The following is a 24,527-nucleotide window of genomic DNA, read 5'->3' as shown; positions in this document are numbered from 1 at the left end:
CGAGAAACGAGAAACAGAAAGCCGCGAGGGGCAGACGGCGGATCAGTGTTTTAGATCAGTGGCGACGAGGTAATCGAGGAGGCTGGCAGCGGCGACGACAGGGGAACTCGAGGAGGCCGAACGAACTGCTGAAGGCTGAAGGAAGCGGGAACCCGGGGGAGTTAGGGTTTTGCAATCTTTTTCTTTTGTCATCTTTTGGGCCTTAACATATGGGCCTTACAGAAAAGACTGCGCCGATGATCCATTGCATTGGGCTTCATTGAACTATTAATAGGCAAAGGAGCAGCATGTGTTAGTCTATTATTGGGCCGACCATTGAATCTTTTGAAGAAGAATGTGACCTGTGTTTTGTTCTTTGGTTTTCTTGTCCTGTTGTTTGTTTGTTTCTCATTAACCGAGACCAAAAATTTAAGAACATCCATGTATTCTTGTTTCTTGCTATCTACAGATAATAAATTAATAATTACTCCATAATTTCACGTTGTCCTGTAAGAACCTGTTTGTTTGTTTTAGAGTTGGAAGGTTCCCAAATACATTTTTTACTCCTCGCATATATAAACAAGAAAGTCAAGTTATTTGGCTAACCAAGTGTGGGAGGGCAAAATTTACCTCTTTTGGGTCATTTAGTAAAAGAACAATGAAAGTATTATATATTATTATTATTATTCTTACTAACAGGTCATTTTTTAATTCAAAAGTAATTTAAATTTATGTCATCCCAAAAAAGAAAAGGAAAAAGAGATCCAATGCAATGACCAGTTACCCTCTTTTTAATGTTGGTGTATTTCTGTTTTATATTTAGTTCTTCTTCAATTCATTATTATTAAGGGCCGGTATAGTTATCATTACAGGACCGTTTTTCAAATAAATGCTATATATTATATGGAATTAAAATTGAAACTCGAACATGAGTGTCGGGTTGGAAAATGGAAATCAATTTGAGATGAGAGTGGTGTGGGTGTGAACAACGGTATGTAGGTCCATCCTATTGGATAATAATTTGATGAGCAGAAATGATGTGTATGTAACTTGAGTTTGAATATATTTTATAAAGTGGTGATACAGATACAGATTTGTTATTTCATTTCATGACTTTATAAAATAATCGGAATATTTGTTTTAAGAAATAAGTTAGAAGAAAAAGCATGATGAGAAGTGGGTAAGCGGCAATGGCGCCGTTGATTTATGAGATAAGAACATTGCATTAGAAAGAGAAATATAGAACGTGGGGTGTGCTGCGAAGACGAAGAGGTCCCACGTTTGTGAATGTGGGTCCCATATCATGTTCCAAGCTGGCACGTTCTCCTCTACATAAACCCTCGTTCTCTAACCCCTTTCCACCAAATTACTCACCATCTTAAACGTCTTCATTGATGATGGCCGAGGAAGCTCCAAAGAACCAAGAGGCGGTGGTGGTTACACATGTTCCGCCGCCTGAGGCCGAGGAGGAGAAGAAGCAGCCCGTGACTTTGGGCACTCACCTCTCCAAGCTTCCGGAATCAGGAACCTTCAAGGAAGAAAGCACCAAGCTTTCTGATCTCCCTGAGACCCACAACAAGGCGCTACAAGAACTCAAGAGCCTCGTTCAGGAAGCTCTTAATAACCACCAATTCTCTGTCCCTAACCAACCCAAGCAACAACACAAGCCTGAAGAAGCTGTAACTGCTGAGAAAGAAAGTGAAACGAAAGAGGAAGAAAAAGTTTCTGAACCTGCCACGAAAACAGACAACGAGGACGAGGTGGGAGAAGAAGTGAAAGAAACCGCAGTGGTTGAGGTTGAAGAAAAGGTGGTGGCTGCTCCATCCATTGATGATGATGGTGCAAAAACTGTTGAGGCTATTGAAGAGACCGTTGTTGCTGTCTCTGTTTCAACAACAGAGAGTCCACATCGACCGGCACAGAAAGTTTGCCAAGAAGCCAAGGAGGACGTGCCATTGCCACCGGAAGAGGTATCCATTTGGGGGATACCGCTGCTTGCAGACGAAAGAAGCGACGTCATCCTCTTGAAGTTCCTGCGCGCCAGAGACTTCAAAGTGAAAGACGCTTTCGCCATGATGAAGAATACAATCCGGTGGAGGAAAGAGTTCGGAATCAATGAGCTAATGGAGGAGAATTTAGGTTGTGATGAACTGGAGAAGGTGGTGTTCATGCATGGATTCGACAAAGAAGGACACCCTGTTTGTTACAACATATTCGGCGAGTTCGAGAACAAGGAGCTGTATAAGAAGACATTCTCTGATGAGGAGAAGAGGCAGAGGTTCCTGAGATGGAGGATTCAGTTCTTGGAGAAGAGTATTAGGAAACTGGACTTCAACCCTGGCGCCATTTCCACCATTGTTCAGGTCAATGATCTCAAGAACTCGCCTGGTCTTGCCAAGTGGGAGCTTAGACAAGCTACCAAAGAAGCCCTTCAGCTACTTCAGGACAATTACCCTGAATTTGTGGCCAAACAGGTTCATCTTTTTCGTTATTCTCAAATTGCATGCAAATCACAAGTCATATAAACGATCCTCTTTGCCTTTGGTTCAGGTGTTCATCAATGTGCCATGGTGGTACCTTGCTGTGAATAGAATGATAAGCCCTTTCCTTACCCAGAGAACCAAGAGCAAGTTTGTGTTTGCAGGGCCTTCAAAATCAGCAGACACCCTTTTGAGGTTAAGGCCAAAAGATTCAAACTTTGCTTATTCCTTGTCTTTTCCGTTTAGTTTTCTGTTTGGATTCTGCTTAGCTTTTAAAGTGCCCTCTTTGTACTTTTTTTGGTTATTTCAGATACATAAGTGCAGAGCAACTTCCGGTGAAGTATGGTGGACTAAGCAAAGAGGGGGAGTTCGGAAACTCCGATGCTGTTACGGAAATCACAGTGAAGCCAGCAACGAAACATACGGTGGAATTTCCTGTTACTGAGGTGAGTTTTTTTCCTTCGTAATTTTCGGGATTCGTTTGGTTTCGAGAATCCAAAGAACCAAACATTGGAACGTGGAATATTGCATTGGATTCCTCTGTCTTCAACCGTTGAACACTATCTACTTCATTGTTGGAAAACGTTTTTTCAAACATTTTATAATTCCGTATATTAATGTCAGAGTATGTATACGGAAGAGCCGTATATAATATTGGAGTAATACTTAGACCTAGAAACAAACAACATATGCATATTCCAATGGGCAAAATAAATAAATAAAACAAGCATAGAAAAGAAAAGGTCTAACTCTAACTTCCTTTGTGGTAGAGCTAGGAGGCAGGATTAATTGTTGAATTTTAATTTGCTTTATTTCTTAATATCGCTAAGAGCCAAAATATTCCCTTTGTCCAAGTTATGTTGTATTTTTTCACCGTTTAGTTAACCTATGAAACATGCGTGTGGACCACTTTGTGCTTGATTAGCCCGATTGTATATTTTGTACAAACAATAATATGAATTTGTCAGATACTTATGTTGCATATCCGGCGTTTGACAAGGATTTATGAAATGAAACATGAAAAAAATACTTACTGAAAAATAAAGAGGCGTTATGTTCAAGAGTAAGAAAATAAGTCTCTGCAAGAAAAAAGGGTTTGCAACACAAGCTACTATAATATGATCTCTTTCTACCTAATGATGATAGTGATGTTGACATTGATGCTGATCCATTTATGGGGGCTGCATACTTAAACCCTACACCTCTTTTTTATATATCTAAAAAAATATTAGACTATTAGAAGCCAGATACAGTGTAAAGGATAAATCACTTTACAAAAGAAAACCTCGTGCAGTGGTTAAATGAATCATTCACTGCATAGAACTGTTATGGTATTATTATAGTCTTATTTTTTTATCAATCCAAAGTTTAATTTTGTTTTGGGAACATGCAGAAATGTTTGCTTTCTTGGGAGCTGAGAGTTATAGGCTGGGAAGTAAGCTATGGTGCTGAATTTGTTCCAAGCTCGGAAGGTAGCTACACAGTGATTATTCAGAAGGCTAGAAAGGTTTCTTCATCAGAAGAACCAGTGCTTTGCAACAGTTTCAAGATTGGTGAGGCTGGAAAAGTTGTCCTCACCATTGATAATCCAACCTCTAAGAAGAAGAAGCTCCTCTATCGCTTGAAGACCAAGACTTCCCCTTCTGATTGAAGAACAGCAGTGCCTGAATTGAATGCATGCTCTTTTTGTTATTTTTCCTTATATATATTTTGTTTTTGTTATTATTATGTGTTCAATCAATTATATATAAAAATACATATATATCTTCTATATATAATGCCCTTTCTGTGGTTTTTCTGTTTCATTATTACTATTTATTATTATTATTATTTGTAGCTGTTTGTCATTATTGAAGATAAGTATCAAGGTGCATAATTGGTCTTGGAGTTATATAAGAGTGTGTCCTTTAATTTCTTATTCATATTAGGGATGGAATATGGCTCTATTTGTAATGTATACGTATGTGATGTTATCCAAATCATGTAAATATATATAGGTGGGGCCTATATCTATTTGTATGTCGCTGGGATTGTAATCAAGCATGAAATGTGCTTGAGAGGAGTCATGATCGATGTTCCCACTTGCAAACAGGGATGAAAAAGTTGATGTGAACATCTATCTATTATTACTATCATGGCCCAATACCCCTTCTAAAATGTCACATTATATTGCAGTTTGGAGTTTGGACTCTACACCAGTTACCCTAAACCTTATAATACTAAGTTACTAACAGTCTGTACCCATTAGCTTGACAACCACATATTGTCGTAATATAATCTGTTTAATTAAATAATCATTATGGTTATGCATACTGTGGCTATCATGTACATGCTGTCTGTATACTCCTTTCTTTTCATAGTCTTTAAGGCTTATCTAAGCTCTAATAACCCTAGAATCTTTGAGTTCCATGTATATACCTAATACCTGTTGTCTTAGCACAATGTGTTCTACTAAATTGATGAATGCGAGGGTATTATTCAAGGGACCCTAAAATATTCAATCTTAGTGTCCCAGCAGTACATTGCTCACTTTAACAACCTCCTCCCCCTCTTTCTCTCTTTTTTTTATTTATTTATTTTTTTTTTGGCACCGAATTTCATCATAAAACCCACTGATTAGTACACTAAGTCTATAACATATCTAGCTTCCTTTTTGTTTTTTAATCAGATTTGAATAGAAATGCTTTTATATCTATATACGTACCTGTGTGTAACCTTTTGATACTTTTAAGGCATGAAGTGCTGGACGAGGGGCACCACCATCATTCAGACCAACGAGGCAACAAAGTTACATAAGTGTTTTTTGTTTCCTTTTGCTAGGTAAAGAAAGGCATAGAACAATTGGTACTTTTTCATCATTCATCAACCCTGTAAATAACTAATAACCTCGGTTATATTAATGAATAATGACTATACACATTACATTAGATGAACTTGCTTTAAACCTTATGTTAAATAATATATCAGATCTTCTGGAATAAACGAAGCAATCATTTTTCTTGAGATGACAACTACTTCTGTTATTCATATATGTGCAAGTGTCGAATTTATTTATTTATTTATTTTTTAGTTCTTTTGGTCAAGTTGAACAAAAATACTATTTCAATCTAAATTTTATGCTTAAGGACTTCTGGAATGATGATAAACCGGTACAGTGTATAAAACTGTTAAAGTTGCGAATGCAAGGAGAGTATAAGAAATTAATCTCATTCAGTGACAAACCCTAAACCCTTCTGCCATTTCACTAATTGCCTTTGCCACTGCCAATATAAACTCTTCTTTTTTTTTTCTTTTTTTTTTTTCCGATGATCAATATAAACTCTTCTATGCTCCTAAAACTAAAACAATTAAAAATACCACTTTTTTTTATAGAAAAAATACAACTTTTATTTGGTCATGAAAAATACATTTATATAAGGACAAAACTCTGGGCCGTCTATAGTAATGGGCCAGAAATAAAAACCTTGTAATTTAAAAGACTTAGTTGCGGTTACTGACAGGGAAAAAAAAAGAGTTAGTTGGGCGAAGATAAATAAAATAAAACTGGGCTTCCGATACCACACGAAAGTATAGAACTTGCCCTTAGGTTTGGGTAGGAAATATTTAACTCCAGGGTCTACAACAACTTTGGTCTTTGTAGAAGGGGCTCAGTCATATTCATATGTTTCAAAGCCCCAAATTCGTAGTAGTTGCTACTGCTAGTGAGATCCCTTTTCCATTTCCATATCATAAAAATTAGGAAATTTATCTATTTGTTTTGGTTTTGTTAATGAATAAATGTTGTAATAATATTTGTTAAAGATTGTTTTCAAGAGAGATCCAAAATTTCCAATACATTTTTGGGAGAGTCACAAGAGCACTCAGTCTCTGTGCACCATTGCAGTTGCACGTGAAACAGATAGCATGCATGTATTGCATTTGCATGCGGTCCAGTGAAGACAAGTGTAGTGTGGTCGCCAATTCATGACAAATGCACAATGATCCAACACACAGGTTTCAGTTTCATCACCGCTGCTTCTGGCGCGCTTTTCAATAAAATTTATATCCCTGGCCCTGGTTGTTGGTGCCGTGCGTGCCACAGCTACGCGTTTAATTACCATCTAATACTACTACATAAATTAAAATTAACAAATTAATTTGCAATGAATATCATGATGCGTACGTACGTGTCCTATAGCCACCACAGGACAAATTAATTGAGAACCCATTGTTGCTACATCTGGACAATCCCGTGATCCACCAGCAACACTAATTCCTTTTAATTTTCCAAACCCCTATAAATAGAGGAGCACTCCAGCTCTTGAAATCAATAAACTAGCAGCAGCTGAATCAGGGGATGGAGAGGGCACGATTTGGGCTTATCCTTTGTTTGGTTCTTCTCATTGCTTCTCGTAATATGTCTCTACCTCTAGTTTTCATATATAATTTCATTTCATATGCATGTATTAATTAAGTATATTTTGGTGATTGGGTGTTAAATGCAGAGGAGATGGTGGTGCAAAGCGAGGGAAGAAAGTGTGATTCACAGAGCCATCATTTTAAAGGGAAATGCTTTAGCGACACAAACTGCGCATCCGTTTGCCATGGTGAGGGCTTCACAGGTGGCGAATGCCGTGGCTTCCGTCAGCGCTGCTTTTGCACTAGAAATTGTTGATCCAAAAACACACTCCTGTCCACTTCTGTTTTCTACTTTGCTACTTTCTCCGTTCCTCTGCAAATAAATTCTACCATGACTGTGGTCACTATGTGTTAGACTCTCAGATAATGTAATAACAAGTGGCAATAGTTTTGAAAATTAATCTCTTTTAATTAACAGAATCTAGTAAATTGGTTGAAATTTTACTTGAAGCGGTAAGAAATTTTATTTTATATGATTTAAATTTGGTTAAATTATCTAATAATTTTTAATTATTATCTTTACATATAAAAATGGTGAAATGGTTAAATATTATTTTGCTTGGTTTTTGGTTCGATTTCTGCACGATGTGTCTACTAAACTTGTATCAAGATCCAAGATATAACCTTTTTAGGAGATTCAAGATATAACTTATCTTAGGAGAGTTCGATCTTAGGACTTATCAAGCATAGGCGTCGAAAATAGACTTTGCACGAAATAAAAAGAGAATGTAAAACTTGTATTATTGAATAGACACAATATTACGAAAAGAATTTCTCAAAGTATTTGAATAAAATAAAATCAAACATCAACTTGAAATGAACTTGAAACTAAAATCAAATGCTTGAATGCTGGAAAAATAAATGATCCAACAAAGAACAAACCTTAAAAAATTGAAGCATATAGATATATATATATATATATTACACACACACACACTCCATTTTCTTCTTTTACATAAGCGTGACTAGGAATTTTTTCAGAGTTTGTAGGAATTTTCGCTTCCTTTATTTATTGCCAATTCTTTTTAGTTTAATGTCTATTTCTTCATTGTTAGGTAGCTTCATCCACGTTTTCGTTGAACTTGATCTTCAAAGTTAAGTAATTCAGCTCACGTTCAGAGCAGTTATTTTAATAGAATTATGTTAATCTTTTAAGCATGTTTTAAATGGGATTTTTTACCTTTACTTTTCGACTGCCTTTGTTCCACTTACTTTTTTAAGAATCCGTTAAGTGTTTCTTTCATGGATTTCGACGTCATAATGGTTTTGAATCAGTTAAGTGTTTCTTTCATAGATTTCGACTATTACTCTCATCATCAAAATACCTTTTACAATCAACTCCTTTGCCCCTTAACGTTAAGTTTCGATTTACATTTATTCAGGGGCTCATTTAGGAAGTCTCAGCATTCTCTTTCGACTCTTGTCAATATACTAAGTCAAGATATAAACTTCCATCTTTGATATGAAATCAAGAAGCATTGCTACTTCGACTCTTTCAACTTTCGATATTTACACTCAGCTTAGCATGTTTATGTTGAAATGTCTTCTTGAGTTCTTTCCCTTATTCAAGAGCCACTCTTCATTCTTGAATTTGAGCTATATATATGTCGAACACCATTATTTAGTCGAAGTTTATTTTGCACCAACAGATACCAAAAGTCTAATACCATATTTTTAAGGTAGATATTTCCATGACATCTTTACATAAAAATAAAACTCTAAATTATTGGATTATTTGACATATTTGATTGAATATGTTTGATTGAATGATCTAACAATTTACAATGTCATTTTCATGTGAAGATATCTTTATAAAAATGTCTTTTTTTTTTTTAAAACAAACTGTTGTGCCAAATGGCACAAATGGTCGACGTCGAAAAGAATTCAACAATTAAAGTCGAAGATCAGATATGCATGAAATACTATAGTTAAAGAAAATAAGAATAAGTTAAGATTGATGGTCAAAGTTATCTTATGCTTGGTGTCTATGCTTGGTGTCTAATGCAAGTTTGCTTGAGGTTCAAGACTACTTAAGGTCCAATACTACTTGAAGTTTAAGATTACTTGAAGTTCGAGTTTACTTGAGGTCCAAGATTACTTGAAGTGCAAGTTTATTTGAAGTGTAAGGTTATATCAATTAGTTTATGATTTTTTTTTCTCTATAAATAAGATTAGTTTCAATAAGTTAGGAGAGCTTCCATTCATTCACACACTCGCTCACTATTCACTCTAAAAATTTATAGTCACATGACACATGGAAATATGAGTCACGAGTCCATGTAAGTATTGAGAGACTCCAAGTTCTCTTTCACTCATTTCAATTATGTTATTTCCTTTCTATTATTTAAATTATGTTATTTTCATTCAAACTTTTGTCAATTTTTGCATATTTTAATACAAGCCTTACAATTTTCAATTCTTTATTGTTTGCATTTGTTCATTCTTACTTGCTTTTTATAATTATTGTTCTTTTTTACACTTCTATTGGATACGATCTCTAAATTCTAAGCGCAACCCGCAAGAGGAGTCGTATTTGCTCTCCGAATTGAGATCTTGATACAGGATTGGTTGACACCTCATGTCAAAGTCGAAAAAAGTAAAATCTAGGCAAAACAAATCGGCACACTCGGTGGGACGTTGGGTAAGATTCATTGCCTAAAGTGGTTGTTGTGTATGCGTTTGTGAAGTGATAAATTTATACCTTATAGTGGTCTAAATGCATCTATTTTTATGTCATCTTAGTCGTCCTCTCCAATAAAAGGGTCAGACCACAACTCTGAAGAAATAGTACTATATCCACAACTACAAATCACTGAAGTCTATGACTTTTGCTAGAAGTCCGACTAGGCATATGAACAACATAAATGTGACTTCAGTGGCTTCTCCTAGTGTAGTCAAAGGAAATCCGACTACTTAGCATATGTATGGGTTACCTCGATATTTTCCATTTTTGGCTAATCTACCTATTCCGGGATATATACAAATGTTCAGTCAAACCCAATTGTTGGAATAAATCCACAAGATTTTGTATAAGGATACAACCCATACTTATATCAATATATGATGGTCAATCCTTTATATTTAGGACCGATGATATCGAGACTCATTGTAACACCTTACCACACAGAACTTTATGCTTAAGTCATAAATCAAAGGTGGTGAGGCATTACGACACCTAAAAATAAAAATACGTACATATATTGGAAAGATAATTTAACTAGGAGCTTGTGAAAGAAGGATAAGTAAAACAGGAATTGTGTCGCACTCAAAAGCGTTAAAGATATAAAGCATTGGCTACAGAAACAAAAGACACACGCACGCACGCACGCACGCACACACACACACACATAATCCTCTTTCTCCAAAAATCAACCTCTAAGAAGGATATACATATACATATACAAAAGTGGAGAAATAAATAGCACTAAGCACAAAATATAAAATATAAAGGAGTTTTTGCTGTTCATGAGAAACCAGCACGCTCAGTGAAGTGCGTCATGTTCTGTATCTAAAAAACAAAAAATTCACAAAACGGGTGAGAATCCAACAGTTTCAAGCAGGGTAATAGTTCCAAATAGACAATGTAAAACTATACGAACCCACTAGGTAATCCTAAACTCCAACAAATAAGATCCAAGCCTAAGTTCACACTAATCCAAAACAGAGTAATTAAGCTAAGTCCTCCGCTACATTAGTAATTCATAATCTCAGTCCTTCACAACATCTCTCGGCCTTTCTCTTTTCAATATCACAGTCCACCAGCATATGATTCAGTAAATATTTAGCAGTAGCAAACACAAGTAATAGGGTGCAAATACAATCAAGAGCAATTACAACATATATAGCAATTAGCAGTTAAACAGAATTATTCACTTAGGCAAACCAAACACAAGATGCATGCTCAAGAAATTACACATGGATGCACATCATGCATGCCTGTCCTACTGGCTATGAGCTCACGTGTCGGTTAAACTGGCAGAACCCGACACATCCAGCAGTTAACTCGGACATCATATATCTTCTGCGCATCCCTATGAGGCATATAATTGGGGGATTAGTGTCCTACCACCTTTTCCTGGAGGCAGACATTAGGGTGCATAAATCGGGAGATGAGTATCATACCATTTTTTCCAAGTGAGACTGCCATACAGATTGGGGGATTAGTGCCCTAGCACCTTGCAGATAGAGAAAACCATGAACAAGCGGGATTAATCACCATTCTTGCTCTGATATAACGTAGCTCAGTGTGCTAGCAGGATTCACCACCGTCCTTGCCACGTCCTTGCCAAGAGTACAGTAAACATCGGTTTAGTATGCAAGCAGGTTATACCATTGACCTTGCCAGAAAAGTAATTTAGATCACAATCAGTTATCATTACTCCTGTCTTTAATTAATTCAGTATTCAGTAGCTTCATTAACCATATGCTTCCTTTAATTATCATTAACTTAGGTTCTCAAATCCGCAATCTCACTCAAACATATCACTTTAATCCATTCAATATACTCACACTTATTCTAGAGCATAAAAACTAGTTATCAAACCTTAATTGGGGTTACATGGGTTAAAAAGCTGGTTTGATAGGATAAAACAGTTAAAATCAGTATTTTCTAAAAAATAGGACAGTCGTGCATACGCATACCTCGTGTGTACGCATAAATCCTAAATCATGCGTACACATGCATGGTGCGAATGCGCAAAATCCACCACGTTATAATTCTGTTTAAATTTCATGCGTACGCATGGGACGTACGTACGCAGACCTCAGTTTTCTCCAATTTTTGCAAAATTCAGTTTTTAAACCAAAATCTTCAAACATTCATAACTCTTTCGTTTAAAATAATTTTTCGTCCGTTTTTTGAACATCATAAACCAAACAAACCCAATTTTTTTTATTTAAAATAAGTTCCACAAAAATTAAAGGTTTGAGAGCTGAGTTATGATTCGTCAAATTTGGTTAAAAGTCAATTTTTTTACTAAATTCTCACAATTGCCAATTTTCACTAGTCCTTAATCCAACTTAGTTTAAATCTACTCTAACACCATTTCTAAACACTTCAAATATTTATTTATCAATCTCTAACCATTTCAAGCCTAATCAACCCAATTATAACTCATTTAACACATTCCATCATATATCCTTTCACAATAATAACACATAACACTCCTATATCCAAAATCCACAACCAAACTAAAATCAATCATTATTTCAACAAATTGCAACATAGCAACACCACCACTTACCTTAAGTTACCAAGTAGGGGATTCCTCACCCTATCACGGCCTCCGACACAAATTCCACATCAATTACCATTTAGGCAATTATACTAAAATCTCATATTGAAACTCATTTACATATAAACATTTATATCATTCAACAACAAATACAACTCATAGATCACAACCAATTAATCATAGCAACCACCATTTCCATTCAATCCTATCCTAGGGACAATTAACCTAGGTTTTTCATGCAACTTTATATAATGCCTACTCGAAACCAAAATCCATACCTCTTAGACGGCGGTTCCAAATCCTTTAATCCTCCCTCACCAAATGGAATGGATCCAAGCTTGATCAATTCTCTTCCAATCAAAAGCTCCACAATCAATCCAAGCTTCCACCAATTAATGAGGCATCAACCCGCAACAATCAACTCAACAATTAAGCTATTCACAACAAAATTTATAATTTCCTCAACCTAGGATTCATAAAATTGGAAAAATCCAAAGAAAAAAAGCTTCCTTACCTTAACTCACTCGAATTTGGGATGGAACCCACTTGAAATCCATACTAGAGTACTCCTAAAGAATGAAAATCACAAGATTTCAACACCATTTATCCCAAAAATGCAAAATAATAAAGAATTCAAAAATGGAGCAGAGATTTTGGATGTACTCACTACAATAGTTGGATAGAATTGAAGAGGATGAGGAGAGCGACTCGTGGCCATAAACAGCTCGTCAATCGGAGCTACGGTTTGGAAGTTATGTAGATTAAAAGATTGGAATAAATAGTAAACTTCGGGCATTTCACTCTCTTCTTTTCTTCTATCCGTGGGTCTCCCTCTCTCAATGGGCCCGTTTTGATTTTTAGTTTCGTTTGGCTCAATCTTGGGTCAAAACCTTTAAGATAAGTGTTTTAATTCGTATCCTAAATATTTTTATCTCTCCCAATTATAAATTTAAGTGTGTAACCTTATTCACTCATAATTAGTTTATTATTTATTAATTAACTGAGTTTTACACTCATGATATCACAACTACCTTAACAAGGTATTTTGTCAATGTCGACGCAATCATATGTAGGGCCAACCTCAACTCAGGTTGATTTGCCGATTCAATCATCAACACAAATGGAGGTGCCTTGTTCGACCACCCGTTATACCTTCAACATCTACTGAAATGCATAAAGGCCCATTGTTCTCAAGAAGGTCGAGAAAATTACCAATGTTAGGGACAATGCTGCCTAACACTGTAGATTCCTTAGTATGTTTTAGACAGCAAATAGTAGAAAGTCATCATGGTTTGGTTAACACATTGACTCAGCAAATGACAACTGTCTTAAACCTTTTGATAGAAAATAATAATGCTAAGTTTGAACAAGTAACAAGCAGAAGAATGAATTGATTGGAGCAATCTAGGGTAACTATAAGGCACCAAATACACTAGGAGGTAATCAACCTCACTTGAAAGGTCGTCAATCACCCGTAATAATTAATAAGGGGCAAAACCCTGATGATGTAGTGAATAGTGCTCGACAAAATCAATTTGCCCAACGTGACATTGCATAGGCTAATGAGAAGAATATTACAAGCTGTCGAGTATATGCTAAATAGGGTAGGTTTCAATGTAAAGTTGAGTCACCAACTGTTCATACCCTGGACCGAGCTATAGGGTTCGTGATAAACCACTATTTTATGGGTTATCTTGTGTTTAATTGAGTGGTTTCATCAAGTCTTTACCCACTTATTCATATGATTTGCATGATTTTATAATCCCTTCCTGGTATTGTTTTATGGTTGAAAACTTGCTTCGTAGAGATCTTTAATTAGTATATTTTAATTCTCCTTTATACAATTCGATGCCGTGATTCGTGTGTTAAGTGTTTCAGGCTTTATAGGGCAAGAATGGCTTAGAAAATGGAGAGGAAGCTTACAAAAAATGGAAGGAACACAAGAAACTAAGGAGATGACCAACGAGCACTGACGCGCACGCATGGCTCACGCGAGCGCGCGGAATGGAGAAAATTGCAGCGACGCGTGCGCGTGCCTGACGCGTACGCGTGGAATGGAGTTCTGCAAGATGACGCGCACGCATGGACGACGCGTACGCGTGACAAGGAAATTCGCCAAATGACGCGCACGCGTGACTGACGCGTACGCGTGACTTGCGCGATCTGCAAAATTAACAGAAAACGCTGGGGGCAATTTCGGGCCGCATTTTGACCCAGTTTTCGGCCCAGAAACACAGAATAAAGCCAGTGAACAAGCAGAGACTCAACACACAGAGACATACACATTCACATATTCTCATTAGGATAGTTTTTAGATTTTTAGATTTGAATCTAGAGAGAAACTACTCTTCCTCTAAGTTCTCTTTACATTCATAGTTTATTAGTTTTATGCTTTTGCTTTTGGATGTTGAAGAGTCATCACCTCCGTTGAAGATACTATTCTAGTTTGTTTCCTTACTTTCTGTTTTATTTATTCCATATTCTTAATTCTTGTTTAAAGTGGTAATTGGATTATTTTCATGGATTGTTAGTGAAAAGGATTACTTTTATCTTTAATTAAATTTTCAAGATTTATTTTATTCAATTCATCATGTCTTCTTCTTATATTTTTCTGAGTATTATATTCATGTCAATAGAGTAGATTCCCTACTTGACATGGGGGTTGATTAAAAGGAGACACTTGAGTTGGAAGGCTTAAATGATGGTTAAATTGAAAGTTGTTGGCTAGTTCTGTATTTACTAACGCTAGACCTTCCCAAGGGAGAGGACTAGGATTTGCGAATAAGAGTTGGCTCAATCACTTGACTTTCCTTTATTTAGTAAGGGTTAACTAAGTGAAAACAACAACCTTTTTGATACTACACTTAAGAGATCCAACAAGGATAGAACTTCCGATTAATCATTCCCCCAGTCAAGACTTTTTATTTAGAATATTATAAATCTCTTTTAACTCTCATTGCACTAAATTACGATTGTTTATTTTCTGTCATTCAACTCTCAAAATTCTCGAAAGACTCCTGATTAATAAATTAGCACCCTTTCTAGCAACTCGTTGGGAGACGACCTAGGATTCATACTCCCAGTATTTTTATTCTAAACTTTTTTTTTGTGACAACCTTTCTAAATTGACGAGGCGGATTTTTGCTGGTTAAGAGCTATACTCGCAACGCTGTTCTATTATATTATAATCTCTTAATTGATCGAACTTCCGCCCCTCGTTAGTCTGGGTTGCACGAAGACAAGGGACCAGCCTCTTTAAAAGGCTAGCCCATTACAATGAACTCTTCTCAAAGAGCTCGGAAGATCACCACAGAGCCCCAAGGAGGCCCAGAATGAAAGGACCACCGACCACTAGAAGGCGGTTAGCCAAAGATAACGATCTCACCCACGAAAGATAAGATAAGATAACAAACTTATCTCAAAGGAAGATCATCAAACACTACTATAAATACACTGGTGCACCCAGGTATAACTCATACTCCAATTCTACAAAAAAACCTGCCTAAAGCCCGTACTGACTTAAGCATCGGAGTCTCTTGCAGGTACCACCACCCATCGGTGATCAAGGACTGAGCAGCTCCTCCGCTGCGACAAGTTGGACACAGCAGCTATTAGCGGACTAGAAGGTCTGGCCCGAGATCAACCACTCCATTTCAGGTAACCCCCAGAACATTGGCGCCGTTGCCGGGAAACTTAGAAGTCATCCCAACATCATGGCAAACAACCCTTCTAACAACGACCATACCTCTGGCTTAGAAGACGGTACACCAACAAAAAACACAGATGCCACACCTCCGTCCCCAAAAGAAGCGAATCCCTCCAAAAAAGACAAAAACCAGCACAAAATGCAAAAATCCTAGATGCCATCCGTGAGCAACAAGACCGCCTCAAACAGCTCGAACAAGAGGCAGAACGGCAACGAGAAGCCGAGCGGGATCTGCGAAGAGAAATAAGATGGTGCAAGGAGCTGGAAGAAAAACTCCAAAAACTCGAAGCCGACCTCAAAGCCAAAACTACACAATCCGACCACGACACTAGCCCTCACAAGGAGCAAGACCCATTCACAAGAGAAATTATGAAAGCCAAAGTTCCAAAAGACTTCAAAGCTCCTGATATGAGCCCATACGATGGGACATCTGACCCGAGCTATCATCTCAACAACTTTAGGAGCCGGATGTACCTCACGGATGTCTCGGACACAACTCGCTGCAAAGCCTTCCCGACTACTCTCACCAAAACAGCTATAAAGTGGTTCGACAATCTACCACCAAGATCGATCACAAGCTTCGACGACCTTGCCAAAAAATTTCTAGCCATGTTCTCCATACAAAAGGATAAAGCTAAACACGCTCCAAGCCTGCTAGGGATCAAGCAGGGAGATCGGGAAAGCCTCCGAAGCTACATGGAAAGGTTCAATAAAGTATGCCACGACATACAGAAACTTACCACAGAAGAGGCCATCATGAGACTTATCAACGGTCTACGTGAGGGGCCCTTCAGCCACTCCATATCTAAAAAACACCCCACATCCCTGAACAAAGTACAGGAACGAGCTGAGAAATACATTAACATAGAGAAAAATTCCCGACTAAGGGAAACCTCCAAAGCTGGGTTCTCCTACCTACCTCGCGACAAAGATAAAGAGTCAAGAAAAAAGGAGGACCAGCCCACAGAGAAGCCCAGAAAATACCACAACTACACCCCTCTTCGGGTATCTTTAGTGGATGTCTACCGGGAAATATGCAACATGGAAAAGATCCCATCACCTCGCCCAATTAAACATAAAAGGGGAGGAAGTCGGGTCGAGTACTGCGAATACCATAGGATCTATGGACACCCCACTAACGAGTGCTACGACTTGAAGAATGTCATAGAAAAACTGGCCTGGAAGGAAGACTAGATCGATTCCTAGCCAACAGGACAGACAAGCCAAAAAAGAGAAGAAGGGATAAAGAGGGCGGACGGGCTGAACGTCCCCCTCACACCCCGGAAAGGCACGTTCATATGATCAACGGAGGATTCGCAGGAGGAGGGATTTCCAAATCATCCCGTAAAAGACACCTTAAGGAAATATACCATGTAGGAGAAGGGGATAGGTCGCTCGACCTCCCCACTATCTCTTTCACCAAAGAAGACACCGCGGGCATCATCCCCGAGCGCGATGACCCTGTGGTCATTATCATCATACTGGCCAATGCCAACCTCCACCGAACACTGGTTGACCAAGGAAGCTCCGCAGATATTCTATTCAAATCTGTCTTCGACAAACTTGGACTACAAGAAAAGGAGCTCAGAGCATATCCCAAAAGCCTATTCGGGCCTCACTCTATTGTGAGTTTTTACTTGACGATAACCGGTGCACTTGCTGGAAGGAATTTTGCCGATCGTGCAATTTCCTAAATCGTAGCATAACTAGTTTATGTGCATCACTAGGAGACGCTCCGATCCAACCCCTCGGATACATCCCACTGCACACGACCATCAGAAAGGGAACCTGGTCCAAGACACTGAGCATAGACTACATCGTGGTTGACGTGAACTCCGCGTACAATGCTCTTATAGGCCGGACAACCCTAAATCAGCTCACTGCGGTAGTCTCCACGCCCCACCTATGCATGAAGTTCCCAACCCCAGAAGGCATAGCCACCGTCAAAGGAGATCAAAAGCTCGCGCGACGCTACTATAATGAAAGCCTGAACCTAAAGGGTGATCCAGAGGTAAAGAAGCCAATGCAATCGAACTCGGAGGAGACCAGACTCGCGAGGAACTTCGTCCCTAACCGGAAGGCGAGACAGAAGATGTCCAAATTGGCAACACCAGAGATAAAACAACCAACATAGGTGCAAACCTAAAAGAGGACCTAAAGGAGCTACTAATAAAGTTCCTAAGGGATAATTCTGACCTCTTCGCATGGAAGGCAGCGAACATGCTCGGCATAGACCTCGGCTTAATGTACCACAAACTGGCAGTGTACCCTGGATCTCGACCAATGCAACAAAAGCGCAGAAAGCTCGACCCGAAAAGATCACAAGTCGTGGAGGAACAGATGCAAGCCTTGCTAGAGGCCGGGTTCATAAAAGGAGGTCAAGTACCCACTGTGGTTGGCCAACGTTGTACTGGTCAAAAAGCCAAATAGAAAGTGGCGGATGTGTGTAGACTACACCGATCTCAATAAAGCCTGCCCAAAGGACCCATATCCCCTCCCGAACATCGACACCCTGGTCGACGCCTCATCGGGATACCAGTACCTCTCCTTCATGGATGCTTACTCATGGTACAACCAGAGCCTAATGCATCGATCCAACCAAGAGAAGACCTCGTTCCTAACCCTGAGAACGAACTACTGCTACGTAGTAATGCCGTTCAGACTCAAGAATGCCGGGGCCACATATCAGAGGTTGATGAACAAAGTGTTTGCCGACAACATCGGGAAGCTGATGGAAGTCTACGTAGACGACATGCTAATAAAAACCCCAAAAAGAAGAAACACTGTTGCCCAACCTCGCCAAAGTATTCAGCACTATAAGAAAGCACGAGATGAGACTAAACCCGACAAAATGTACCTTTGCAGTAGAGGCCAACAAATTCCTAGGGTTCATGCTTACGCAGAGAGGCATTGAGGCAAACCCAGACAAATGCCAAGACATACTCAACATGAAGAGCCCGACCTACGTGAAAGAGGTACAACAGCTAAACAGAAGACTAAAGGCCCTGTCCAGATTCTTAGCCGGATCGGCGCTAAGATCTCTCCCTTTCTACGCAATACTAAGGAAAGGGAAGAAGTTCGAATGGACCCCAGAATGCGAACAAGCCTTCCAAGACTTCAAAATATTCTTGGGGCAACCACCCATCCTGACCCAACCTCGACAGGAAAAAGAGTTGATACTATACCTCGCCGTTGAAAGTCGGGTGATAGCATCAGCGCTAGTCCGAGAAGACAAAAACAGACAACAACCCATCTACTTCATCAGCAAATCTTTGCAAGGGGCTGAACTAAACTACCAAAAGATAGAAAAGTTCGCCTACGCCTTCATACTTATCTTTCGGTGACTTCGACCATATTTTCAAGCCCACACCATCAGAATACGGACCAACCAACTCATAAAAGTCATCCTACAAAAAACTGACTTAGTTGGAAGAATCCTACAATGGGCGATTGAGTTGTTCGAATTCGACCTCAAGTACGAAGATCGCACGGCCATCAAGTCCCAGTATTTAGCTGATTTTGTCGCAGAGTATACTGATACCCCAGGAGCCCCCGTTGAATGGAACCTTGACGTTGGGATTTTTACTAGTAAAGAATTTTATAAAAATAGTCGCGTTGTAGATATAGTTTCTAAACCAACAGAAATCCTTTGGTACAAATATTTTGGTTGTCACAAGTAACAAACCCCTTAAAAATTGATAACCGAAGTATTTAAACCTCGGGTCGTCTTCTCAAGGAACTGCAGGGAAGTATGTTCTTATTATTGGTTATGAAGATTGTAGATTGGGGTTTTGAAGATGAGGAACAAGTAATTTAAATGGCAAGTGAAATAAATAAATAACTGTAAAATAAACTTTGGCAAGGTATGGGAAATTAGAAGTCCTATCCTAGTTATCCTTATCAATGATGATGAAGATTGAATCTTAATTCCACTTAGTTAGCCTTTACTTAAAGTAAAGAAAGGTCAAGTGACTAATTAGTTTGATCTTCAAATCCTAGTTAATCCCTAAGGAAAGATTGGAATTATTGAAGTTCAATTCAATTAGCAGAGATAACAATTATCAATCATGTTGAGTTTGATAACTCCTGAGTTACTGATTTCTTAACCAAGACCAAAAGGGAAAAAGTAAATCTACTTGAATAAAAATGTCTTCAGATTGGAAGCAACAGTAATATAAATAAAAGAAAGCAATCATAAACTGAAATACCTCAAATAACATTAATTCAAAGAATAATCTGTAATATAGAAGAATTCATAAATTAAATTGAGAAAATAAGTAAAAAGGAATATTGAACCTGATAAAAAGAGATAATCCTGAAAGCAAAAGAAATCCTAATTCTAAATCCTAAAAGAGAGAGGAGAGAACCTCTCCCTAAAAACTACATCTAAATCATGAAAAGTAACTAATTAGAGACTCCCCATGAATGGATGCATTCCTCCACTTCATAACCTCTTATCTGTGCCTTCTGGACTTGGATTTGGGCCAAAAAGGGCTTCAGAAATCACTGGGAGCATTTTCTGTAATTTCTGGTGCGTGGCCTTTGTCACGCGTCCACGTGGGTCACGCAGTCGCGTCATCTGGAGTTTTCCTTATCACGCGGTCGCTTCAGTCATGTGTCCGCGTCATATGCGTTTCGCTTAAGGCGCGCGATCGCGTCAATCACGCGGTCGCATCACTTTAAGCAGAGATATATGTTGATGAGCTATTGAACCCTCACTGGATTTTGTGTTTACTCTCTAGTCACTCAGTGTTTATTGGGTTAATCACTCTATTCTTATTTTTATCCTTACTTTCCATGACTTTGTTCTTCATCTAACCAATCAACAATTATAGAATATAGGCATACAAAAATCATGAGGTCTTTAATTAAGGTTGTAATGGGGCCAAGGTAAAGGTAAGGGTATATGTATAAGGTTAAGTGAGCTAATAAGTGAATCCTTGATTAGTCTAAGATCTTACCTAACATACATACTTTGTAAAGCAAGAATTTCTTTACCTATTCACCCAAATTTTCCCACTTTTGATGTTACATGCTCATGCATTAGTTTTAATTTTGTCCCATGTGCATTGCTTATTTTGCATTTGGGGAATTCTTTTGTATCCCCTTTATTCAAAAATTTTTTTTTAATGCTCATGGTAATTCAATTATTTTGATTTCACATGAGCATGCTTCCCAAAATTTTTATTTTGAATTATTTTATTCTTTTTAACTTTCTACCCTTTGTTTTTATTATCCATGTTCCCAATAGGTTTCCCACACTTAAACAATACACACTTTCTATCTTAAGCTAACCAAGGATTCAACTTGGAATTTTTATTTTATTTTTCTGCTTAAGGCTAGTATTGTGATTTATAGAATAAGAGGGGATTTAAAGGCTCAAAGGGGCTAACAAGAGTGATGTAAAAGGTAGGTTAATTTAGGATAAGTGAGCTAGAATCAAACAATGGCCTCAATCACTTTCTTGGTATGTATCTATATTCTATAATCGGACATATAGATTAAAACAAAGTAAAGAACACCAGAATAAAAAAGAAGGGCGGAACACACAGGAATAAAAATTATGGTTTGAATGTAACCATACAATTAAGCTCAAAACTCACAGGCTGTGTGTTCTCCAACTCAAAAATCATATATTAGTTATATATGTCATGCAAGTAAAAATTAAGAATTCCCATTATTCTCAATGTAAATCTTAAGGTGGCTTTAAAGTTTTAGTGTTTCTCCTTGAGGAAATGTTGTTAACTAACTAACATGTAATGCTATATACAAGGTGTGTGGATTATTTTTATTATGTTAAAGTCTCTAGTTTACTTCCTTTTTATATTTTCAATTTAAACTAAGCTATCTTATGCTAAAAAGGGTAAACTATACTAATTAATCCATATTTTCTATAACTAATAAGTTAGAATTGCAACTAAACTAAATGGCTAAAATATGAACTAAAGTGCAACATGCAGAAATATAGTAAAAATACATGAAAATAGCAATGTATAAATACTGAGAAAATAAAAGATAAAAAGAAAAATACAGAAAAGTAGCAAAATAAAGTAAAAGAGTCTGTAGTGGTTCACCAAAAAAAATACGCCAGAGATGGCGACCTCCCCACACTTAAAATGAAGCATCGTCCCTGATGCTCACTCAAGCAGGGTGTGAAGGGGTGTCACCACTGGAAGGATGGGCAGCCGGAGTCTGTGTGGTGGTGGTCTGAGGATCTGCCTGCTGCAGAGGAGGTGCTGACTGAATAGGGATCTCTGGGTCTACAGCCTGAATCTGAGGCGGGGCCTCCTACTGTGATGCAGCCTGCTCCGTGCCTGCCTGCGCAGCCTCTCTCTGTGGATGGGTCTCCGCCTCGTGATCATCCGCCTCTTCCTCAAATGGCTCTGATGGCGTGTCGGGCTCGGAGGGAATGTCGCCGTCAGATCGTATCATCAGCTTCAGGTGCTCATAGCGTCGCTTGCTGCAACACTCAGATCTCTCATATCGGCGCCGGTTGCGGCGCTCCATCTGGTCTAGCTGATGGAACAGGTGGTGTACTAAGTGATAAACTGGTTTTGAGGCAGGTGGAGGTGCAGTGGTGGTAGCAGGGGTAGCTGGGGTAGCTGTAAAGGAAGATGGGCCAGCAGACGGTGTGGCTGTCTCACCAGGAGCTGTGAGGAATGGAGGTCTGTAGCCCAAAGCCAGAAAGTTTCTACTGTGAGGGATAATCTTCTTGCATTCTGCAGCAGGTGGCCTCTCATTAGCATCCTCCCAAGGCACGTCAGCTCGACGGCCTAGCTGTGTAATCAGATATGGAAAGGGGAGAGTGCCTCGGACGTGGACCCTGGCCATGTAGTACCGGATGAAGCGTGGCAGGTACAGGTCCTTACCCTCCATCACACACCATAGGAGGGTGATCATAGCGGCAGGTAGCTCCGTCTCATGGGTACTCGGCATAACAAAGTTGCTCAAGATCTGATGCCATAGCCGAGCCTCATCATTTAAGTAAATCCGCTTGATTCCCTTAGGCATGGTGGTGTTCTGACCCATGACCCATGGAACAGTCGGGTCAAGGGCTATCCTTGTCTTGACGGCATCCCAGTCAAACTTCATGAAGCGCATGTCCTCCTCAGCCTTTTGATAACCATCTGGCTGATCAGATTAAGGCAGAAGCTTCAGAATATCCTCAATGGCCTCTTCAGTGACCAGTATATGCTTTCCTCTTAGGTTCACTGCATCTAGGGAAGTTTTGAAGTAATTACAGTAAAACTCTCTTACCCAAGATGCATTGACCTCAGTCAGGTTTCTCTCCAGGAAGAACCAGCCTCTTTGTTTGATCTGATCAGAGGTGTATTGCTGGAGTTCTTCCGGAATTTTCAGAGTTCGCTCCAGGTACAGGTTCCTGGAGGTTGCAAACACCGGATACTTTAATTCACAGTATTTGTTTGCAAACTTGATGGGATCAGTAGCAGGGAGTAGCTGGTCAGCCTTCTCCTGCGGGGTGAAGTGTTTCTCCCTCCAGGAGCAATCATGCATGATGTCCAGGATGGACATAGAGGATTCTCCTCTTTTTCATTTGCCAGTTGTTGCCTTTCCTTTTCCTTTTCTTTGGGTGTCAGACATTCTGAAAAACAGAAATCAAGGATATAATAAAAACAGAAAAACAAGTAGGCAAATAACAAAAGAAGCACATAATGGCAAAGGAGCAGTAGAATGATGAAAATGAGTTAAGTAAATGTGCATTAAGGATTGTATAGGAGTTAAAAGTCCGAGAAGAAAAATTCACAATCCAAAATGTATTAGAATTCATGTTAATTAGGAAAAATTATTATCATGCCTTGGTCAGAAGGTTAAAGAGAATAGTGAAAAACCAGAAGAGATGTTTTGAAAAGTAAGTAGGTTAGGAATGAAAAAGAGGTAAGGAAGTTTGAAATCAGTGAGGTAGGAAAAAGAAAGTCAGAGTAAGTGGCATGATGATTATTTTCTAAGTAACAAGCATTCACAATTAGAAGCTACAGTTAACTTATATCCAAACAAGGAAATCAGGTTGATGATGATTCAGATAGATATAGAAATAGCAAAAATTAGAATCTAAACATCAAAAATACAGATTATGAGCTAGGAAATCAAAAAGAATAAGAAAGCTTGCACTGGTATTCATGAATTGGTTTGGTAGAAGCAGAGAAAAGCAGAGTTCAAAGTGCCAAAACCAAGACATGAATGGAAACAAAACAGTTTACAGAAAATTGGGCAGCATTCCGGCTAAAATTGGATGTTCCCGGAAAATAAACAGCAACAGAATAGTTCATATAAAATAAAACAAACTGCAAATAGATATAAATAAAATGAACATGAAGGAACATTCGCAGTAGCATCATGCATAGTAAGAACAGCATATGAACAATACGTAGAGCACAGCAACAACAGAATTGTGAAAAGTATAAAGCAAGTAGCATGAACAGCGCAATTAATTAGGCCTAAATCCACTAACCACATCCTAGACTACCTAACCACCAAGAATCCACTACAACATGCATATCTAACTAGCCTAATTATGAATATAAACAGAAAAATATGTAATTAACTAGGAATTGAAAGAAGGGTGGCGTTCGGCGGAACCTGGTAGGCGTATGAATGAAGTGGGGCAGAAAGATGGCTGGGGGATGGTGGTGGTGGCGGCTGACGCGGCGGTTGAGGGTGGTTGGCACGGTGGTGGTTGTTCGGAGGCAGGGGGTGTTCGGGTAGGTTAAT

General features: G+C 38.6%; 2 protein-coding genes across 2 annotated transcripts; both read left to right on the top strand.

Moving 5' to 3' along the window:
* LOC107630896 (patellin-3) lies at positions 1,212-4,381 on the top strand. Its single transcript, XM_016334178.2, has 4 exons — positions 1,212-2,453; positions 2,530-2,654; positions 2,770-2,905; positions 3,853-4,381. The coding sequence occupies exons 1-4, from the start codon at positions 1,374-1,376 to the stop codon at positions 4,108-4,110; spliced, it is 1,599 nt and encodes a 532-aa protein (XP_016189664.1). The 5' UTR covers positions 1,212-1,373; the 3' UTR covers positions 4,111-4,381.
* On the top strand, positions 6,781-7,272 carry LOC107634605 (defensin Ec-AMP-D2). The gene is made up of 2 exons (XM_016338030.2): positions 6,781-6,850; positions 6,944-7,272. Exons 1-2 carry the CDS (start codon positions 6,796-6,798, stop codon positions 7,111-7,113), a joined length of 225 nt encoding a protein of 74 aa, XP_016193516.1. The 5' UTR covers positions 6,781-6,795; the 3' UTR covers positions 7,114-7,272.

The sequence above is a fragment of the Arachis ipaensis genome, chromosome B03 (genome assembly GCF_000816755.2).
Source record: "Arachis ipaensis cultivar K30076 chromosome B03, Araip1.1, whole genome shotgun sequence".
Taxonomy (NCBI): Eukaryota; Viridiplantae; Streptophyta; class Magnoliopsida; order Fabales; family Fabaceae; genus Arachis; species Arachis ipaensis.
This window is presented reverse-complemented; position numbering and strand designations above follow the sequence as displayed.

Excerpts from the sequence above, each read along its gene's own strand:
- LOC107630896 (XM_016334178.2), top strand. The coding sequence starts at position 1,374 with ATGATGGCCGAGGAAGCTCCAAAGAACCAAGAGGCGGTGGTGGTTACA. Across the intron at positions 2,655-2,769 it reads TCAGCAGACACCCTTTTGAG|ATACATAAGTGCAGAGCAAC; the intron begins GTTAAGGCCAAA and ends TGGTTATTTCAG. Across the intron at positions 2,906-3,852 it reads TGGAATTTCCTGTTACTGAG|AAATGTTTGCTTTCTTGGGA; the intron begins GTGAGTTTTTTT and ends GGGAACATGCAG.
- LOC107634605 (XM_016338030.2), top strand. The coding sequence starts at position 6,796 with ATGGAGAGGGCACGATTTGGGCTTATCCTTTGTTTGGTTCTTCTCATT. Across the intron at positions 6,851-6,943 it reads GGTTCTTCTCATTGCTTCTC|AGGAGATGGTGGTGCAAAGC; the intron begins GTAATATGTCTC and ends TGTTAAATGCAG.